We start from the raw sequence: 18,650 nt of genomic DNA, 5'->3' as shown, positions 1-18,650 counted from the left end.
GATGTAATGACAAGGTGGAAACCTTAGATAGAAACAGGCAGGTAAGGCTGTAATCAAGCAGATAGGCTTAGCCATCCTGACTAATTGGATGATACTGATTGAAACAGAGACTGCAAAAGCATGATAGATCTCTTTATAGGCTACTATTAGGGAGAAGTGTAGCACTCTGAGATAGGAAAGGCTAAAGGTGGGGGCAGTAAAGAGTCATGCTTCATCAACTCAAGTTGAAAGGGAAATAGCTAATATTCATGCTCGATTAAGTTGCACTTGTAGCAAACTGAATACATTCTTAAAAGAAGTGCTCTCTGGTCAATCCAGAGCCTGTGAGATAGCGAACCTGTTTGTTCTCTCACAGGGTTGGACCTAGACTCAGTTAAGCCTAAAGCAGCTTGGAAATAATTAAGACCATGGAAATTATAATGATCCTACACCTGTCCATTTGCTTAAGGGACCACAAATATGAGATTTAGCACTAGCGTTCTTTTGGGACTCAATCTACTGTTTAAATCATCCTAGCCTGCTAACCTGATGACCTCCTGTTCTGTTCTAATGTGCTCTGGGAAAATCCTAAATATTTGTCTTCAAATTAAACTTTGCAAGTCATCACAGCACTAGAATATGCCAGTGCATGCTTTCATAGATGTTTCCCCCTCACTTCTTATCCATCACTGTACCACTCAGATAACCAAAGCAAAGGCCTCAAAGAACAGTTCAATGTTATACTTTACTACTGAGAGCTGTCCACTTAGGCTACAGGTCTGTACAGTAAATATAAAGCTAGTATTAGAAACCAGTTAGCTTATGCTCCTGATGAGTCAATTGAAGCCACAGACTGAAAGTGACAAAACTCAGAAGCTCTGACAGACATGCCCAATTTTACAGTAGAAGCAAAATCTTTACAATGGATTTGGTACCTATAGCCAATTTCCCAGTTTATAACAACTGTTCAGAATAATTTTGACTTAATTAGACTTTATTTGTAATAAAGCTTGAACTATAATTAAGGGTCTATCTGAGTATTTTGTCTTGCTCTTGTCATACTAAAAGATATTTTAAGAAACTGGCTGTTCAGTTTCTTTGATAAGTACATTTTAAGTCTGTTTTTCACTAGTCAAAGTTTGTGTTGTGCTCAATATAACAGAGAACTCCTGATGCATCTTTTTCTAAACTTTCCCAGTCAGTGCTAGCATTACAAACCATGAGTCACTGCAGCTCTCTGAGAAAAAAAACCCCTCACAAAAAAGCCCCCAGTGCATCCAGTATAATCTACATAATGGAAATAGTGACACAATATGGTAGCGATAGCTTAAGAGGAGCTAGAGCTAGCTTATATCTCGGGTTGTTTTGATTCTGGCTGGACTCAGGAATGTAAGTAGTTAATGTGAATTTGTGTTTATTACTTAAATTCCTCCGCATGTATATGACAACATACTCAAAAATTAATCTTGCAGTCTCCCACCAGTTAAGCCAATCTAAAGCTAATTTTATATTTAAAGTACAGACATGAGGGGCAGTGATAACATACTAGACTACAAGACAGCATATAAGTTTAATCGTTTTTTCTTTTTTTTTAACTGTAAAACTATGGTTTATTTACTTTGAGATCAGTTCACTGTTTTGTAACCCGAAAAGTTTCTTCAGCATTTTTTGTATTTTTGAGGATTTTTTTTGGAAATACTGATTTTTTTTTAAAATCTCTCTTCATATTTTAAACAGGATCAACTTGCTGCAATTCTCTAGGTTCTGAAACTCTAAAAAAACACAGGTATCCTCGCAAAATAAAAAATTGGGGGAAAACAAAATTAAAAAATATAATACAAAAGAAAAGCAACCAACAAACCAAAGGTAATCTAATGAAACCAAGCGTATAAATAACCAGAGCCATCTGGGTGTGATCCATAACTACTTCTGGACAGAACCATGCAAAAGAGCTGGGTTAGTTACTCAGTTTGACCAGTGATGTGTTTGTGCCTGTATCCCAGCAGACCTCAAGCCATGCAATTTTCTGAAGACCACAGGAAGTTCTAATTAGTGGTAGTGAGAAAGGTAGACTACTACATATTTCATATTTGTTGTGTATGAGTGTGCAGCATTGAGCTTAAAGTGAACTTGTTCTCTGAAACACACAAATATGCTCTCAATCTGTCTCGCCACGGGTTTCTCGCTGTACTTCTCCATTTGTCGCTGTGTTAGAAATAGAAAAACAGGTTTTCAAAACATTTAGAGTTGCGGTGTAATGGAGGCAATGTTATGCATGTTAGACATTTTCTTTAAAGTTTTGGAGAGGAATGTATCTGAAAAAGGAATGCAATGTTGTATTTAGACTGTTAACATCGTAAAAAAGCTCTGAAATTAGTAATTAAATAACCCTCTACTATTTATACATTCAGGCACTGAAAAATCACATGTCAATATGTAACTAAAAAAGATAGTCGCTCTCATTTTTTTCCTTGGTAAGAACAAGGAAGCTGATACCTTGAAGTTGGCAATAGTGATCATTTTTCCTACCCAGTAGTAATGCCATATGCATCCCCATTGCTATTTATTTGTGTAACAGTTTCTCCTCCCCTTTAAGTGCATTTTCAATCACTGACCTGAAGTCAGAGCTTTTGTAGCCTCTCCTAAAGCTTTCACCCTAAACTATGGGAAAGAATCCATGACACTAGTCATTTGAAAGGGAAGTCCAATGGTTTGTCTTGTTCTCCTCACCGGACAAACAGGTAGACGGACAGATGGGTGGACAGATGTCCTCCATGGCCTCAGAGGGCCAGCAGGTGAGCCAAGGCCCTCAGCTCCACAGACCAACTTCCCCCCTTGTTGTTAAGGACTCTCCGGTGTGATAGCCAGCTCTCACCTCAGCAACCCTGAACTCAGTCTTTTTCTTTTTCTTTTTAACTATACAAGGGCTTTTACAAAAAAAGCTAACTTGGACAGCCATACAATGGCTAAAACATAAACCATATCTCTACTTTATCTCAGTTTGTAATTTTTTTTCTATTTTTCTTTTTTGGATGCATTTGTTTTTTCTTGATTTAAGTCTTTGCTTGCTTTTCTTTGTTCTTTTCGAGTAGCTCTAATCAGGCCTGTGCTGAGAGGCTCAGTCACAGAGAAACTGGTTTTCTGGATTTTTTTTTTTCATTAGGTGGAGAGGAAGGAATGAGTGGGAGGGAAAGGACAAGGATCAGGTCACGGACCAAGATGTGGGTTCATTATTAGTCCAGACATGGACTTGCCAGCAGATATGAGACAGAATTGGATGGGACAGAATGAGGCGACACGTTGGTTTGGGAAAGGTAGGGCTCAAAGGTGATTACAGAAGATTTGTCAAGGTTATCCGCTATCAGAGGAGGTGTGTGGTGCTGTGGAGGGAGAGCGCCGCCTACGGGCAGTGGAAGTCCAGGATCGCTCGGAGCGTTCGGAACGCTCAGAGGCTAGCGAAGCGGGTCGAAAGCGGTGAACAAAGCCGTCCAGGAAGTCCTGCTGCTGCTGGGTTATGGCTTGCGAGATGAGGCAGGGCAGTGCCTGCAGGCTGCCTGTCACTGAGTCCAGCTTGTCCTCCAATGTGCCGATGCGCTTATCCAGCTCCTCACTGCGTTCCTGCAGCTCCGACACCAGGTCATACATCACATTCTGGGTCTAATGAAGGAGAGAAAGTAAATGTGTTTTGGGACAAGAAGGAACAGGAGGACAGAGACAGGAGGGACAAGGGAGGAAGAGGCAAGATAGAAACATTAAGAAGCTGTTTCACAACTTGTTGCAACAACTAAAATTAAGAGATGATATACAGTAGGACACATATAGTGATTAAGGAAAAAAAAACCTTAATGTAACAGTAATAATAAATTCCATGAGTAGACAACTACAGTAAATATATTACAGCAGAGGAGGAAATAATTTAAAGGAAGCAGTAGGAAGGGGAGCTGTAAAGTTTCAGCAAGTCAGCATAGATTTTATCTTCCCATAGATTTTACAACCAACTTCTCCAATCCATTTATAGCTCCTGAAGGTCTTTAATCCTTTATGTGTTTGCTTGACACAACTCATTTATATAATGAAAAGCATCTCTAGTATTTAGGTACTTATTGCTTAACAGTTCATGCAGTTCTGGCCAGCTCAGCATGAGGCATCTGCAAGTAATTATTGCATCTCAACTAAGCAGTTTTCGATATTGCAAAATTAATCACACATTATATACAACATATTGCATTCTTCAACATCACAGAGCATTTTATAAGATTTGCAATTTAACAGTCATCTGCAGAGATTACAAAATACTCATGTAGGGTCTCCAGGCATGTGTGCCCCTCAGAAATCAAATCTAAAATCCAGATGTGAAAGGTTTATATCTCTATGGGGTTTAAAAATAAAGCTGAGCCACTGTAGGGTGTATGCAGATTGATCTGACCATTGAGCACAGTAAGGCGCAAGTAAACACACATTAAAGCGATTGGCCTTGGAACCTTTTAAAATACACACTGGAGTGCAAATGCCATCCACATCAAATGAAGTCAATGCAGCCATGCACCTCCCTTTGAACCCCCTCTCAGCTCTGGTGCCTCAGCTGACATCTGTACAGCCAGACAGAAGCTACTGAAGCATTTCTGTATTCAGCCTCTTATGGACAGATGCTGTTTACAGTGTGTCATCAGGTTCAGGTTCTTCAAACTGAGTAGTCTCGCATTAGGGTTCATTCTCCAAAGAGTTAGCTTGGCCAAGATCACTTTTTAAGGCAGTGCAGGTGCCGTTTGATTTGATGTGATGCGTAGATGTAGAATTTAAAATGGTATGATAATGTCAAACATGAAATTTGAAAAGGAGTTAACAATGGAGACCTAATAAATAAAAGAAATAAATATCAATTATATTATTTATTGTGTACAATAACTTTACCACTTTAATGATTTCTATAGGAGCTTAATTTGCCAAAAAACAGAGAAAATAGTCCATGAAATAAAGTTAGAATTGATTCTGACTGATTGTATTTTCATCTTCTCCCGCAAACTATAGATAACATAACAGTAAAAGTTTTAAAAGTTATATTTAAGAATGAAACTGATGACCTGTACTGAATGACGTAATGTTTGACATTTGTATTAGCCCTCAAAAACTATTAAGTACTAGATTAAAAAGAGCACTCCTCTCAAATGTTGAAGCCTGAACAACTAAAGCAATCTTAACCTTCTAACGCTTCAAGAGCTGCACATATTGTCTACCTGGGATGTTGCATCTTGGGCCAAGCATTTTAACCAGTTGCCTAAAACCCTGCTTTTCAACCACATAATCACATCAGTAATTTCTATCCACCATTTGCTCTTCCTTTCATATGCAGTAGAATTAGCAAGTAGTCCAGCAATGTTTGCTCAAGTTATTTGTTTACATTTGGGTCTCATATAAAAAGTTGCTATTATCTCCTCCTCTGAAGCCTGGTTGTACTCAATGTGTTTTTGCCTGAAGTAATATAAAAAGTTAGTTGTTTCCACCTTTAGTCTGAAAGGTTTTCTTGCATAGTTTGCAAAGTAGTGAGCTTTGCTGCTAGTTGTTGAAGTAGCTTCCTTTTTGTTACCAAATCATCATCAGAGGATGATACACGCTCTTGCTCTCAGACATGCCAGGCTTGTCTCGTTATTCTGTGTGCTGGGGAATGTAAACACAGGCCTTGGATATAGTAATAATGATATGGTACTTTTTTATTATGTATTTGCGGATGATATGATATGGCACAACCCTATTTTCCTAGGGTTTTTTTGCTGACTATTCAAAAAAAAGAAAAAAAAAGAATGTACAACTTGATGCAGTCCCAGGATTGGCTCACCTATCAGCTTTATGCGGTAAGCTAAAGACGCTACAATTTTTAAGTGCACGGGGAGAACACTGAAAATATCCTAGGACAAAACCTTGGGGTTCCCTGTAGTTTATGTCCTTGGAAAGAGCCTGCTTAGGCCCTTCCTGAGAAGAATATCTCCATATAATAGAAGAATATACATTCAGTCAGTTTAAATAAAGACAGAATAGCAACGGCAAGTTAAAATCATCACAGCACAAATTATATCAAAACCTTCAAAAGATTAAGTTAGATTTTTAACTTGGAAAACTTACCTTTGCCAGGTCCACCAAGGTGTTAGCCTGATCATTGAGTTTCCTTTGCTCCATCTTAACACTGCGCAGTCTGAGTGGGCGCACAAGGAGGTGTGAACATGAAAAACAGGGAAGGAGAATGTGGACAAAAGGAAAGAGATGACAGCAAGGAAGAGAGGAGAGCAGAGTGAAGAAGGGGAAGGAGGGTAGTTTGAAGGAGTAGAGCACAGAGAGACAGGTTTTTGAGGGGCAGAGAGGGCCAATAGAAAAGAAAGGAGGAGGAGGAGGAACAACAAATGTTTTATCAGGACACTTCTTTCACTGATGACATTGAAAAGAAAGTAAGACATGCATTGTAAATATTTTCTTTATGTATTTATATTTATACACATATATGGAAGTGTATGCATATAAATATATATTAAAGGCATTCCTGGTCTTGGTCAATACAATACCAACCAAAACATGCAAAATTACAGAAGCATACTACACTCATTTAAAAAAAAATAGACTGTTTGTCATGTTTAAGCTAGCTCTTTTTTGTTATAACAAGATCTTTTTTTCACAACGTTACAGTCCTTTAAGCAGCAGGTGGCAGCAAGTATTTTTGTTGTAATGAGAAATGATGCTAATAGTGAGAGATGATCTTGTTACAAGCCAAAAAAAGAATCAGTTTTTGAAAAAGTGGGAAAAGGAGCTCAATACGTGAAAGAAACGTATTATTAGGAGTTAAAAATGCCCCTGTGAGCAAGAATGCAATATGCTTCCATACAAGAAAATCCCAAAACCTGTTTGAAATCAAAACATTCCCATCTCTTTCCAAAACTAAGACATTGAAAAAAGGAAAAAGATGGCATGCCCTTTGTCAGTGCTACACACAGCTCAGTGGTAGGACTTCAGATATACACACTGGTCATTCAGTAAGCGTGCAGTGACTATGACTGACTTTGTGCACAATGAAACGAGTTGGGTGTTTTCAGTGCTGGATATTGTGAGTGTGTGTGTGTGTGTGTGTGTGTGTGTGTGTGTGTGTGTGTGTGTGTGTGTGTGTGTGTGTGTGTGTGTGAGAGAGAGAGTGCATATGTGCATGAGCTGATGAGTGTATGTGTGGATGCCACAGATAAAGGATGAAACTTGCCAGAAATAAACTGCCTAATGACACTGCTGAACATACGGCAACATCGACATTTCAAACATTTTAAATGAAATGCTGCACGATGATACATTGGACATGTTTTGTGATGCCTTCAACAAAGCGCCTCCTTATCTCTAATCAAATACATTATGGCTCTGTAAGAACTGTTAACGCTGATGTGCATAATATGCCATTGTTAGCAGTGGCATCACACAGCCATCATCTGAATGTGCGAGGGGAAGAATTTCCCTGTTCGGCAAATTATGAGACAGGATGACATTCAAGGGCATTTATTCATGTGCAAATCAGTATATCAGAGCAGAGTGAGACTGCTCGCTTACGGCTCTATCTCTGTGGGAAACTGCTCCAGCTCGTATGTGTCTGTTTGCCCGGCTTTGTCATCCCTTATGGCTGTCGAAGAATTGGGACTATTTGAGGTAAAAGCTCTACTTATTAGCGTAACACATTTTGAGTACAATTTTGTTCTACAAAACCCCAATGTACATGTTGCGTTGTGCCTTTTGTGCCATCCTATTGATGTCATGTACAAGGCCTTGTTGTTTGATCTCATATTAGAAAGGGAAAAAACAGCATAAATCAAGACTAAATCAACAGCAAGCATTTGATCCACATTAGAACTACAGGATAGAACACTGTGCTTATTTATGTCATCACAAAACCTTCAGGAGTGTAGGATGAGTTCTGTTGATGCAGGTTAATATAGCCCCAGAGCAGCTATATTAATCATGGGCAACAATATACACTACATCATCAATGATTATGAACTGCTGGCCAAGCCAACAAAGCTCCAAGCTCATTCTGCGCAAGATGCTTTTTCTTTCACACGTTCTCTCCAGACAGCCCTCCACTATCGACAATGTGGATGCTTTTCGTTCATTCAAGTCAGGGGGGAAATGGGAGGGAGAGGGAAGTAAATGGAACACTGAAGTAAAGAAAAAAAAAAACACACAACCGAAAACAGCAATTCAGCATCCATCCTTTTTTTCTTCTTCTTCTTTTTTTTAGCAACAAGTAAACTTTTTTTTTTTTTTACATGCATGTCGAACGCAGACATGGAGAGAGGAGGAGCAGGATGTTGAAGAAACAGTAGGAAGAGGATACATAGAAGACTCAACTTACTTCTGAGCTCTGCGGTGATAGAGCAAAACAAAGACAGAACACAGTACAGATTTTTAACCCCACAACATTCACGAAACGAGCGAAAACCATTACACTTCTCACTGTAAGCACAGGGTAAAAAGAGGGTCGCGGGGAGAGGGGGGCAAGGGAGGGGAACAGGAAGGACCATTACACTAGATTGCAGAGTGTTTGTGCGTATGTGTGTATGTGTGTGTGTGCGTGAGTGTACGTGTGTGCGCGCGCACGCTCTGTATGTGTCCATCTGTGAGAGCTTACATATGTGTATGACAATCAAAGGAAATGGTCTTCAAGGAGAGGACATTGTGGGAAAACAGCATTGTTGATACTATCAGATATACACAACTATGTGGTATTATAGCTGATAACGCTGCCTAACAACAAATAACATTAAGGAATGAACCCAAAGGGACTATTTTCTTTTACAGCTAATCAGTAAGAATTACATTATCTCAGATTAACAGTTCAAATGATAATACAGCCTAAATATGTTAACCACAAGTAGCATTAAAGATTGAGCATCATTAGTTCTGGTTTTAGGCCATGCTGAAAGTCTCCTTGGTAGTTTGTGGTGAACGTCTCTGTCATATTTAGATTAGATTATGCAAAACACACAAGGTGCAGTGAACTTACTGGTGAATGGCTTGGAGAAACTTGCGCTGGTGTTTCCGCACCTTGGCGTGATCTATCTTCTTGACCAATTTTGTGTGTTTGTAAATGAGCCATGTTTCCCTGAGTACATTGGCAGCTGTGTTCTTTACCTATGAAACAAGGGCGAGAAACTTATATAACATAGAGTAGTTTGAACTGCTCTGACCGATTACAGACTGAAGCACCCATCTGTGTGTATTATTATGATTAACAATAATTTCAAAAAGTGGTTACACACAGAAAAATAAAACAATAAAAAAGGTTAAGTTAGAATTACATGTGCCAAAAACTCATTGTATTTGACTCCATACACACACTCACCAGCCATTTCATTAGTTGCACCTAGCTAATACTGGTTTTGGATTTGTGAGAGCCAATTCCTCATGACATCACACAGTTACTGTAGATTTATCAGCTGCACATCCATGACATAAATCTCCCATTCAACCACATCACAAAGTTGCCCTGTTGGACTGAAACTTCTTGTCATTTCAAGAAACGATCTGAGCTTTGCGACATGGGGCTTTATCCTGTTGGAAGCTGCCATTGGAAGCTGGGTACACTGTGGTGTTAAGGGTTGGACAGGTGGTGTTTAAAGGGCGTTCAGCTGGTACTAAGTGCGTTTAAGCACCTATAGTTCATTTACTCTGGTCCAAATCAGTTTATGAATTTGTAAGCTTGTAGCTTTCCCCGTGGTTTGGTTTGTTTACACAGAGTAAAGTCCAAGAGAACCAAAATGCATCACTACAAACTACGTGAGAGTGTTCAGTCTGCTTGAATGGATCCGTGCGTTCATGGTGTTTATGCCATATTCTGACCCTACCATCTGAATGTTGCAGCAGAAACTGAGACTCATCAGACCAGGCAATGTTTTTCCAATCTTCTGTTGTCAAGTTTTGGTTAGTCCATTGTCGCACCCGGCCGGATTCTCTGCTGCTATAGCCCATCCGCTTCAAGGTATGGCATATTGTGCATTCAGAGGAGCTCTTCTGCATACATTTCAGTTTAATTTTATTTATATAAAGCCAATTCCCGACAAAAATTGCCTCAAAGTTTCTTATAATGTAAGGGAAAGACCTTAAAATATTAGAAAGCTATCCCAAACAACCCCCTGTCAACAGTTGGAAGGAAAAACTCCCTTTTAACAGGAAAAAACCTCTGACAGAATCAGGCTCAGGGAGTGGCAGCCATCTGCCACAACTTGTGGGGGGTGAGGGGAAAGAGAAAAGAGCAGAAAGAGGACGAAGGGAGAGAGAGTCAGGGTTTAATAGTTACAAACGATTAAAACCAATAGTCGGCAGAAAACACACATAGGTTTCTTCAGCATGTTGTTTTGCCCATGTCTGCATATTTAAATGCACTGATTTCCTGTCATGTGACTGGCTGGTTAGACGTTTGCATTAACAAGCAGTTGAAGAGGTGTACCCAATAAAGTGGCTGGTAAGTGTATTGTTTATTCTACAATCCCAGTCAAATTAACAGACTGGAAGAAGCAAATTGTCACACATTTTTTGAGCTGAGAATGCTCGAAAGAGTTATAAACCAAAACATTCTCATCACTGTTACAAACACAAAATGCATATTATAAGAGTTTACTATTACAGTTTACTGTGACTCACTCGTTTGCAGAGTTGTGTGTCCATCATGAAGTTGTGGACATGCTTCTCAGCCTTGGTTAGCTCCAGCTTCCTGGCTACCACTGCAACTACCAACGCAGTGCAACCAGCTCCCTGTTGCACAAAAACAGCAACTGTTCTTTCTTATATGGACACTACATTGTGTTTGGCTGGTGTTACATAGATCTCCATATATACATAGTACATTTCAGGTTCTTTCAAATAAATGACCAGTGTGTGAGCTCTACAGAAGAAGAATTAAATACATGTTCTGGTAGGTTAAAAACAAACAAACAGAGGAAGCGAGAAACAAATATATGTTGAGGAATCAAGTTGAAATCTGACGATCAGGTTGCATGATAATACTTTGAGCTTGAGGTTTCGTTCTATCTGATCATAGTTGTCTTGTGTGTTCTGTTATATATTTATGTAACTGAAGACATGATGAACCTACCATGATCCCTGTAAGCAGACACACGCCTTTCCCACAGTAGGTGTGTGGTACCATGTCTCCGTAGCCAATGGAGAGGAAGGTAATCGAGATGAGCCACATGGCTCCCAGGAAGTTACTGGTCACTTCCTGTTTGTCATGATACCTAAGGCAATGGAGATATGCAGAAGTCAGGAAAGCTGGAACTCAGTTTCGTGAATGTGAGCATGCTGAAGAATGACATGGTGCTGTGTGAACCAAACGGGTTGTGAGCGGAGGTGGTGGAGGTGGTGAGGATCGAGGAGTAGGAAGAAATCATGTTGGAAGGTGAGACACCTGTTTTATAAAGCCAGTTCTAAAAAAAATGCAGCAGATTTTAGTGAGAAACAACAAAGAAAAGGTCTACTCAGTACATGTGCAAAAAACAGTAGAATTCCTTTCTGTTTTCCTTCATCTTTAAGACAGTTTTTAATGCAGAGCCATATTTTTAATGGGAAGGACGCTCAGAATAATGCGAAGGCAGGGGAAAAAAATCACTTTCTAATAGAAATAACTGATTTGAAACTGAAACCATGATGTTCACCATCTGTCAGTTTGAAAATGAGGCACTTGATGAGATGAATGATGGGAAATTTAAAAAGAAAAAAAGAGTCTGAGGCCAAATGACATCATCTTGATTTAAAATGGAAAGAAATTATACTAAGTATAGTAAGCAAGTTTTAAATGACAAAGAGAGAGGCCATGTTGCTCAGCGTGACTGGATATAGTGCCATGGCTTTAAGTTATTTTCAGTATTGCACCAGAAGGTACATCAGTGCATCCAAAAATGCATACGCTTCTTCTTTAAATCAAACTAATAGTCGGATTATTGGTCAACGTTTAATAAAAATCTTCCTTCCTTCTCAGAGTTGCCCCGACAGAAGTTTTGGTAATGCAAATCATCAGTTCAAACTGACAGCCATGCTTGAAAATGTCGGACCAAAAGGCCCATAGTGCATACGTAAAGACACTTGTGTAACAAAAAACACAACGCACACAAAGCTGGATTGAGGATGACATTGCCATACCTTCCACAGCAAAGCAAAAGTCAATCACGGAGGCAAATCTGCCTCATTCACCCACCCTCATTCAACTCGCCTGATTATTCCCAATGGGCTGTCTAGGAGGAGATCAGATAAGATTTAATTTTGAAGTCAAAATCAAATATTCATTAAGCACTTTCAGACAACATCACGCTAACATCCTTATGACAAGGCAATCTAGACTCTGAGTCTAATTTCTTGGGATTTGGTTAAGGATTTTGTAAAGGGAGTTCTAACTGGGCCAATCATGAATTTCCGATGAGTTTGAAATATCCAGCAGCGTCCAAGCCTATGAACTCAGAATGACCAGCACAATCATCTCTAATTAGCACACAAGTACATATCAGAACAGCTGGGGTTCAGTCTATGAAGTTTTTCTCTACACCAGGAGGGAAAAAAAAAGATTCACAGTTTCATAGAAAAACCGTTTCCTCTTTCTCCTCCAAGACAGTTCATTGTTACCAAACACCATAAATGAACTAATCATGCCTTCCACATTTCTTAAAACTCCCACTCTCAAGTTTTTCTATTCATGCTCAAAGTCCGGGGGAAAAATAGCTGAGCGTTTTTGTCCCACAGAATGTCAAAAAAGTGTGTGGTCTATGGGATTCAAGCTTTTTCAATAACATGCAGAGAAGCAGTCTGTACAATACCATGCAGGAATAAAAAACATGTCTGCATCTGCATGCTTCAAAGCCAGTATATTGAGAGCAGGGGAGCAACAGAAAAACCTAGGGTCCATTTAGAGATTAACACCACCTATGACAAATCCTGAAGTATTACCATGTGAAAGGGGACCGTTACGTCTTCTTGGTACTGTTCATTTGTAAACAGTGGGGTGAGGACTGGTTGAGTAACAAAGGAAGAAGCTCATTGAATTTGACACCCCTGTCTCTTTTACCTGCATCCCAACACTTCACCAGCTGCCCTTTGATAACTGCCATGGGGATAAACTTGATCAGCTGGCTAAATATTGTAATTGCAAGTGACTACAATGTTAGTGACTAGTATGTTAATTTCATTCATTTTGTCATCAAGGCATGCAGAGAATGAGTCACGTCTCCAAGGCAGGCAGGAATGTGCTGCACCTTTCAGCACAGTGAACAGTTTATTGCAGTACAATATGGTCGCCTCTGTTGTAAATATGACCTATAAATATGCTTGGCAACAATGCAAAGAGGCATTGTTGCTTTCTCTTTTATCGCCTGTTTTTCTGTTGGTGGACATTTCATTGCACATATTTCAGCTCTCTGAAAAAGAGCAGAAGACAGCAGTACTGGAGCAGAGACAGAGGCTGAAATGGGAGCAAATCAATAGCGTTTTAAGGCTCTCAATATACTGTGTCAAGTTTTGGAATAGCATGGAGAAGAGCTGGCACCACTTTCAACTTATTCCAGGACAGGACATATATAATGTCCAGAGCAGATAGTTGTAATCCCCCCTGGTTAAATTCTCCCTGACAGACACTAACAGCAAATGCATTATTCTTGGATCAATTACCCAAACGTTTTACAGATTACATTATTTATCCAGCATCAAATGCAACAACATCCATTTACATCCAAAAGAGCACCGAGGCCTTCGTTCTGCGAGACAGTGTGATGACCACAACACAAGACCGATAAGGCAACGTCTCAAGTCGCAGTGTTTTAACTAAGCTGACCAGCAACGAGATAAACAATTGCTTGTGAATGACTATATCGGCCTGTTCAAATCACCATCGGTGTAGTCTAATCAGCCTTTTCCCTCCCAACATGGCTATGCTCTCTGTTTATGTGCACGAATGGAATCACTTCATTTTTCAGCTGCTGTTGTCTGTAGATGTTTGACAGAGGCTGACAACACAGCCTCTCTATAAATAAAGTAGCAAGAATGGATCACATGTGAATGAGGCGCACTTAACCTTGCCAACATGCACACACACACATACACTCAGGTTTTCCTTTCGAACTGGATTCCTTCACATACGCGAAATATTTTAACAGATGTTTCCTTCAGAACAAGGGCGCTTTTTAAGGTATCACACACATAAAAGTTACTACTGTGCTTCGTGCGCCTAAAATGCACAAATGAATTAAAAAACACTTGCAAAACCCGATAGTACAACAATATTTAGATTTCAAACATGCTAGAGGAAGAACATCAACCTTGCCTCTGTTTCTTGCCTTCTTTAGTCAGCCGGCACAGCGAAGCAAAGAGCCAAGCACTTTGTTCACACTGAAAAGCTCGTGCTTTACATTCTGAAGTCATCACCTTCATATAGTAACACCACATCACCACTTTTGTCCAGATGTTCAATCGAGGCAAAATAAATGGAAAAAAAAAGAAGTCAGAATGCCAAAAATTTAATCTGAACACTGCTGTGATGACTTTTAAACAAATACATCGGGATGCTCCGCGGGGGGAGGGGTTTTAGTTGCAATAAACATGAGCAGATTAAACTCAAAGTAATGACAGCTTCTTTGAAAAACTGCAAACCTAGCAGTGTTTTTACAGCACAGCAATACAGAAAAGAAAGCAAGCAAAGCAGCACAGCAAACTAAAAAAAATCTGTACATTTGCTAATTGCTGAAATTGAAAGGGGACATATTGTATTTTTACATGCTTTATCATATTTATAGTGTTAGAAAAATGGATCACATTACAAATTTAACATGGCTGAATTTTTTTTTAAATTGCCATGTACGAGACAAAAGCTCAGGCTTTTGAATCGTTGGGATTTCTTGTACCTTTAGGCTCAGTTTACCAAGAGCTCTTCTGCTCTTAGTTCTTTATGAACTAAAAGTACAAGTCAGAGAGAGAGAAAGGAGGTGTATGGTCATCTCAGTTGAGCAGCTCTGGCTGTGAGCACAGTATTCCCACCCACTTGGTGTTCAAACACTCAACCAGAAGGGAGGATGGCCTTTGGATAATGTTCTTCTGAAGGAGAGGAGCTAAAACTGCTTCTTTCAGACAGAGGGCTGAACCGAGTCCCGGTGTAAGCTATATATGGATTATTTTGAACTGATTTATGCAAAGCTACTCAAGCAGAGTCCAAGAATTAAAATATGGAGTTGGGTATGATAATATCAGAATAATAAGTCCACTTTAAATATGGTGCGAGTTTTCACAGTTCAAAGCAATACAGTACAGAGTTTTTAAAATCCCAGATTCTTCCTGTGGCACCAACGTGAGATTGATTTGTGATTTTTGAAACTTTACAAGACCAGATTTTCAGTTTTCTCTAATGGCACGATTAGGTAAAATTTAGTTATGGATTAAATGTGTGAAAGAATTAATTATGGTTAATTAACAAAATGTTAGCATGCTATCAATCTAATGTGATGAACATGGAACACGTTTTAGTTAAAAATATGTAAAACTTAAAAATTCTGAAGGTTTTATTATTATGCAGTTTAGACTCAACCCACTGTAAAGTTTATGCCCTAAATTAACTGTATTGGTAATTACCAAAATTGTTTTTATGTTTCAGTAATGGTTAATCCACCAGTATGCACAAGCTCTTTAACTGAAATATTTTAATGTTGGTGTTATTGTTGTTAACCTAGATTTTCAAATGTACTGGTTAAAAAAATAAAAATAAAAAATAGTTGTTAAGATGCCAAATTACAGTGATCTACTTGGATTCCTGAACAGAAATTTTTATTTGATTTGATTAATTCCTTCTTAAAGAATTTCAGTGTAACAGCTCAAATTTATAGAAATATTAATTCATTAAAGTTTGTTATTTGCCTAATGAATAATAATATTTTTCAATGTGAAACAATTTTTTGAAAGTTTCTAAATCTTTATTTGTGTTTTCTTGTTTTTATGGCCTGTGGTCATATACACACATTATATACATCTCCCTCTCACCACCTGGTGGGTGATGTTTGCGGTCCTCAAGCTTGGGTCCTCAGGTCTGGGAGTTTGAGGGTCCTATGCAGTATCTTAGCTGTTACTAGGTCGGTACTCTTCTGAACAGAGACATCTGGTGTGCTTGGAATCTGTGTCCATATGTGGGGCATCCAGGTGGTTCTCAGGTTGCTCTGCCTGGTCTTGGAGTCCTGGTGATGCTTTGACCCATTGGTGTTATTTCCAAAGCTACTATGAAGTGTGCTCATGTATTGACTATACATTTTGCCTGCTGCAGTATCTGAGAGGAGCTTCCATGTTGTGGAGAGGCAGGTGATTACCTGGACGGCAACAGTGTTGTACCCTTGTAGGGCTCCTTCATGCATATCACCTCTTACACTGGGGTGGCTGTGTACATGTATTTTATAATATCCATGTTTAAACAGCTTAGGAACAAAATAGATTTCCAAGTTCTCTAACTGCTTTCTGTGTAATGTGTACAATGAAGAAAGCTTTTATATGAAAGTATATGTCATGCAATTCAAACATGAAATGAAATTATGCAGACGAATCTGCAGCAATCTTCACCTCTTGGCTTTGTGCCCAAATCCAACTCTGTCAAATGAATTCTTAAACACACTTGAGCAGTCAAGGGGCTCAATGTCACAGTGACCTGTCATCAGGAAATCAAACACAGAGGAGTGGCGGTCTCACAAGATCTGATGTAATTGTGCTTCGGTCAATTAGCACGAAATATAAACCACATGGAGGTTCGCCATGTTGCAGAAACTGGATATTAGCTTTAAATTAAGTACCTGTTAGATTTCCTCTATATATATATTGCAGGGAAGAAAATGAATTTTAAAGTGCCAGTGCAAAAATGCACACACTTTAAAGAAGAATTAACCTAAATCTACTGCACTACTGTCAACCAACTAAAATGTTTTATTTTTAACTGAAAGCTCTTTGGATTTGCTGACTCAAGGTTTTATCCCCCCCTCAACGAGGCTTTCTCTGGGCCTCTGCTTCCAGAAATGCTCAGAGTGTGTTAGCACATCTGCATTTTTAAATTTATTTTTACAGGGTCAGTGAGAAAACTTTCAAACAGTATGCTGTAACTGCAGAGATTTTCTGCAAGTCACTCAATTATGAATAATGAAGTAAATAATGTCAGCTGGCCTAAGCCCTTTACAGTGTTGTGTGTGCGCCCTTGCAAACTTTCGTAATTAACCTGAGAACTACAGTCAGTCTTTCCTTTCATGAAGTCAGGTCTCTCTGTGCTATGCTGGGACTGTCCTCCCTAATCTACAGACAAGAAACTCCATTCGTGACACCCTTAATCTTAATGTTTCAGAGCTGGAGTGTGTGCTTACATCAAAGGTTATCAGATTGACAGTAATCCATCACAGATGTTTCACTGAATTAGGATAGAGACACCTCTAGAAAAGCTCCTCAGTAAGCTTCCAAGCCCAGTAACACACTTTACATTCTCAACTCCAACAATAGTTGTTTTGCTCAAGCTAAGAAGCACTTCAAAACAGTTTCCATGTAGAGCTGGGCGATATGAGATTTTTTCATATCACGATATGTTTTTTTCATTTCAGGCGATAACGATATCTATCACGATATAAGCCAAATAACTATATTTGTAAGATTTAAATGTGCCGTTGCTCACAAGTAAAATGTGAAATAATCAGCAGCTTGTTTTTATTTAAATATTTATTTCCCATAATAAGTTCAACAGGGTAGATGTACTTAAGGAACATGAGACTTTTTCAGATAGATAAAGGCAAATATTGCAAACTACACAAAAGGCAGCCGCTAAAGCGTTTAAGTTTCAAAATAGAACAAACGAAACAGACTACTAAATTGTCAATTCCACTTAGAAACAAAATATTAATTCTAAAAATAAATCTTAGTTTGTTTTACAGAAGAACAGACAAAACTGACTAACTTTTGTCAATATCAAATAAACTGAGAACTAAAAGGAAATTCTCAATCTGTCCTTGTTGTATAGCTTAGCTTTTCAAACAGTTTTAACAGTTACTTTAGTCTGACAAAAGCCGAATGACGAATTAGCGCTCCCAGTCAGAGACTGAGGCTACGTCCACACGTACACGGGTATTTTTGAAAACGGAGATTTTCCGTTTTCGTTTTAAAAAATAATCCCGTCCACACATAAAGGCAGAAATGAAGGAAAACGCTGCTATGAACATGCCAAAGCAGCAGGTGGCGCTAGATTCCTAACCGTGCAGAAATGTTGGCCAATCAGAAGTCTAGAAGCCTCGGTGGGAAAAAGTAAACAAAGCTGCGGCATAGAAGCAGAACAGAGTCGTATGTGTGGAGGGTAGAGCTGGGCGATATGAGATTTTTTCATATCACGATATGTTTTTTTTCATTTCAGGCGATAACGATATCTATCACGATATAAGCCAAATAACTATATTTGTAAGATTTAAATGTGCCGTTGCTCACAAGTAAAATGTGAAATAATCAGCAGCTTGTTTTTATTTAAATATTTATTCCCCATAATAAGTCCAACAGGGTAGATGTACTTAAGGAACATGAGACTTTTTCAGATAAATAAAGGCAAATATTGCAAACTACACAAAAGGCAGCCGCTAAAGCGTTTAAGTTTCAAAATAGAACAAACAAAACAGACTACTAAA

The 18,650-nt window shown here is 38.9% G+C and overlaps 1 protein-coding gene across 4 annotated transcripts in view; it reads right to left on the bottom strand.

The window, feature by feature from the left end:
- Positions 1-3,330: 3,330 nt before the first annotated feature.
- Positions 3,331-18,650, bottom strand: part of kcnn1a (potassium intermediate/small conductance calcium-activated channel, subfamily N, member 1a) — a 62,147-nt gene continuing 46,827 nt past the window's right edge. For 2 of the 4 annotated variants that reach the window (XM_085377208.1, XM_085377207.1), the window contains 6 exons: positions 11,090-11,231; positions 10,639-10,749; positions 9,002-9,129; positions 8,351-8,359; positions 6,097-6,166; positions 3,331-3,636 (listed from right to left, as the gene is read on the bottom strand). In XM_085377208.1, the coding sequence (XP_085233334.1) occupies positions 3,331-3,636; positions 6,097-6,166; positions 8,351-8,359; positions 9,002-9,129; positions 10,639-10,749; positions 11,090-11,231 (766 nt within the window). The remainder of the gene's footprint in view (positions 3,637-6,096; positions 6,167-8,350; positions 8,360-9,001; positions 9,130-10,638; positions 10,750-11,089; positions 11,232-18,650) is intronic. The other 2 variants (XM_085377206.1, XM_085377209.1) reach the window with 1 other exon arrangement.

This window comes from Diplotaxodon limnothrissa, linkage group LG18, assembly GCF_057381915.1.
Source record: "Diplotaxodon limnothrissa isolate DT_005_m linkage group LG18, D_limnothrissa_male_GT1.1, whole genome shotgun sequence".
Classification (NCBI taxonomy): domain Eukaryota; kingdom Metazoa; phylum Chordata; class Actinopteri; order Cichliformes; family Cichlidae; genus Diplotaxodon; species Diplotaxodon limnothrissa.
Note: the sequence above shows the minus strand (reverse complement) of the source record. Positions and strands in the feature narration are given on the sequence as shown.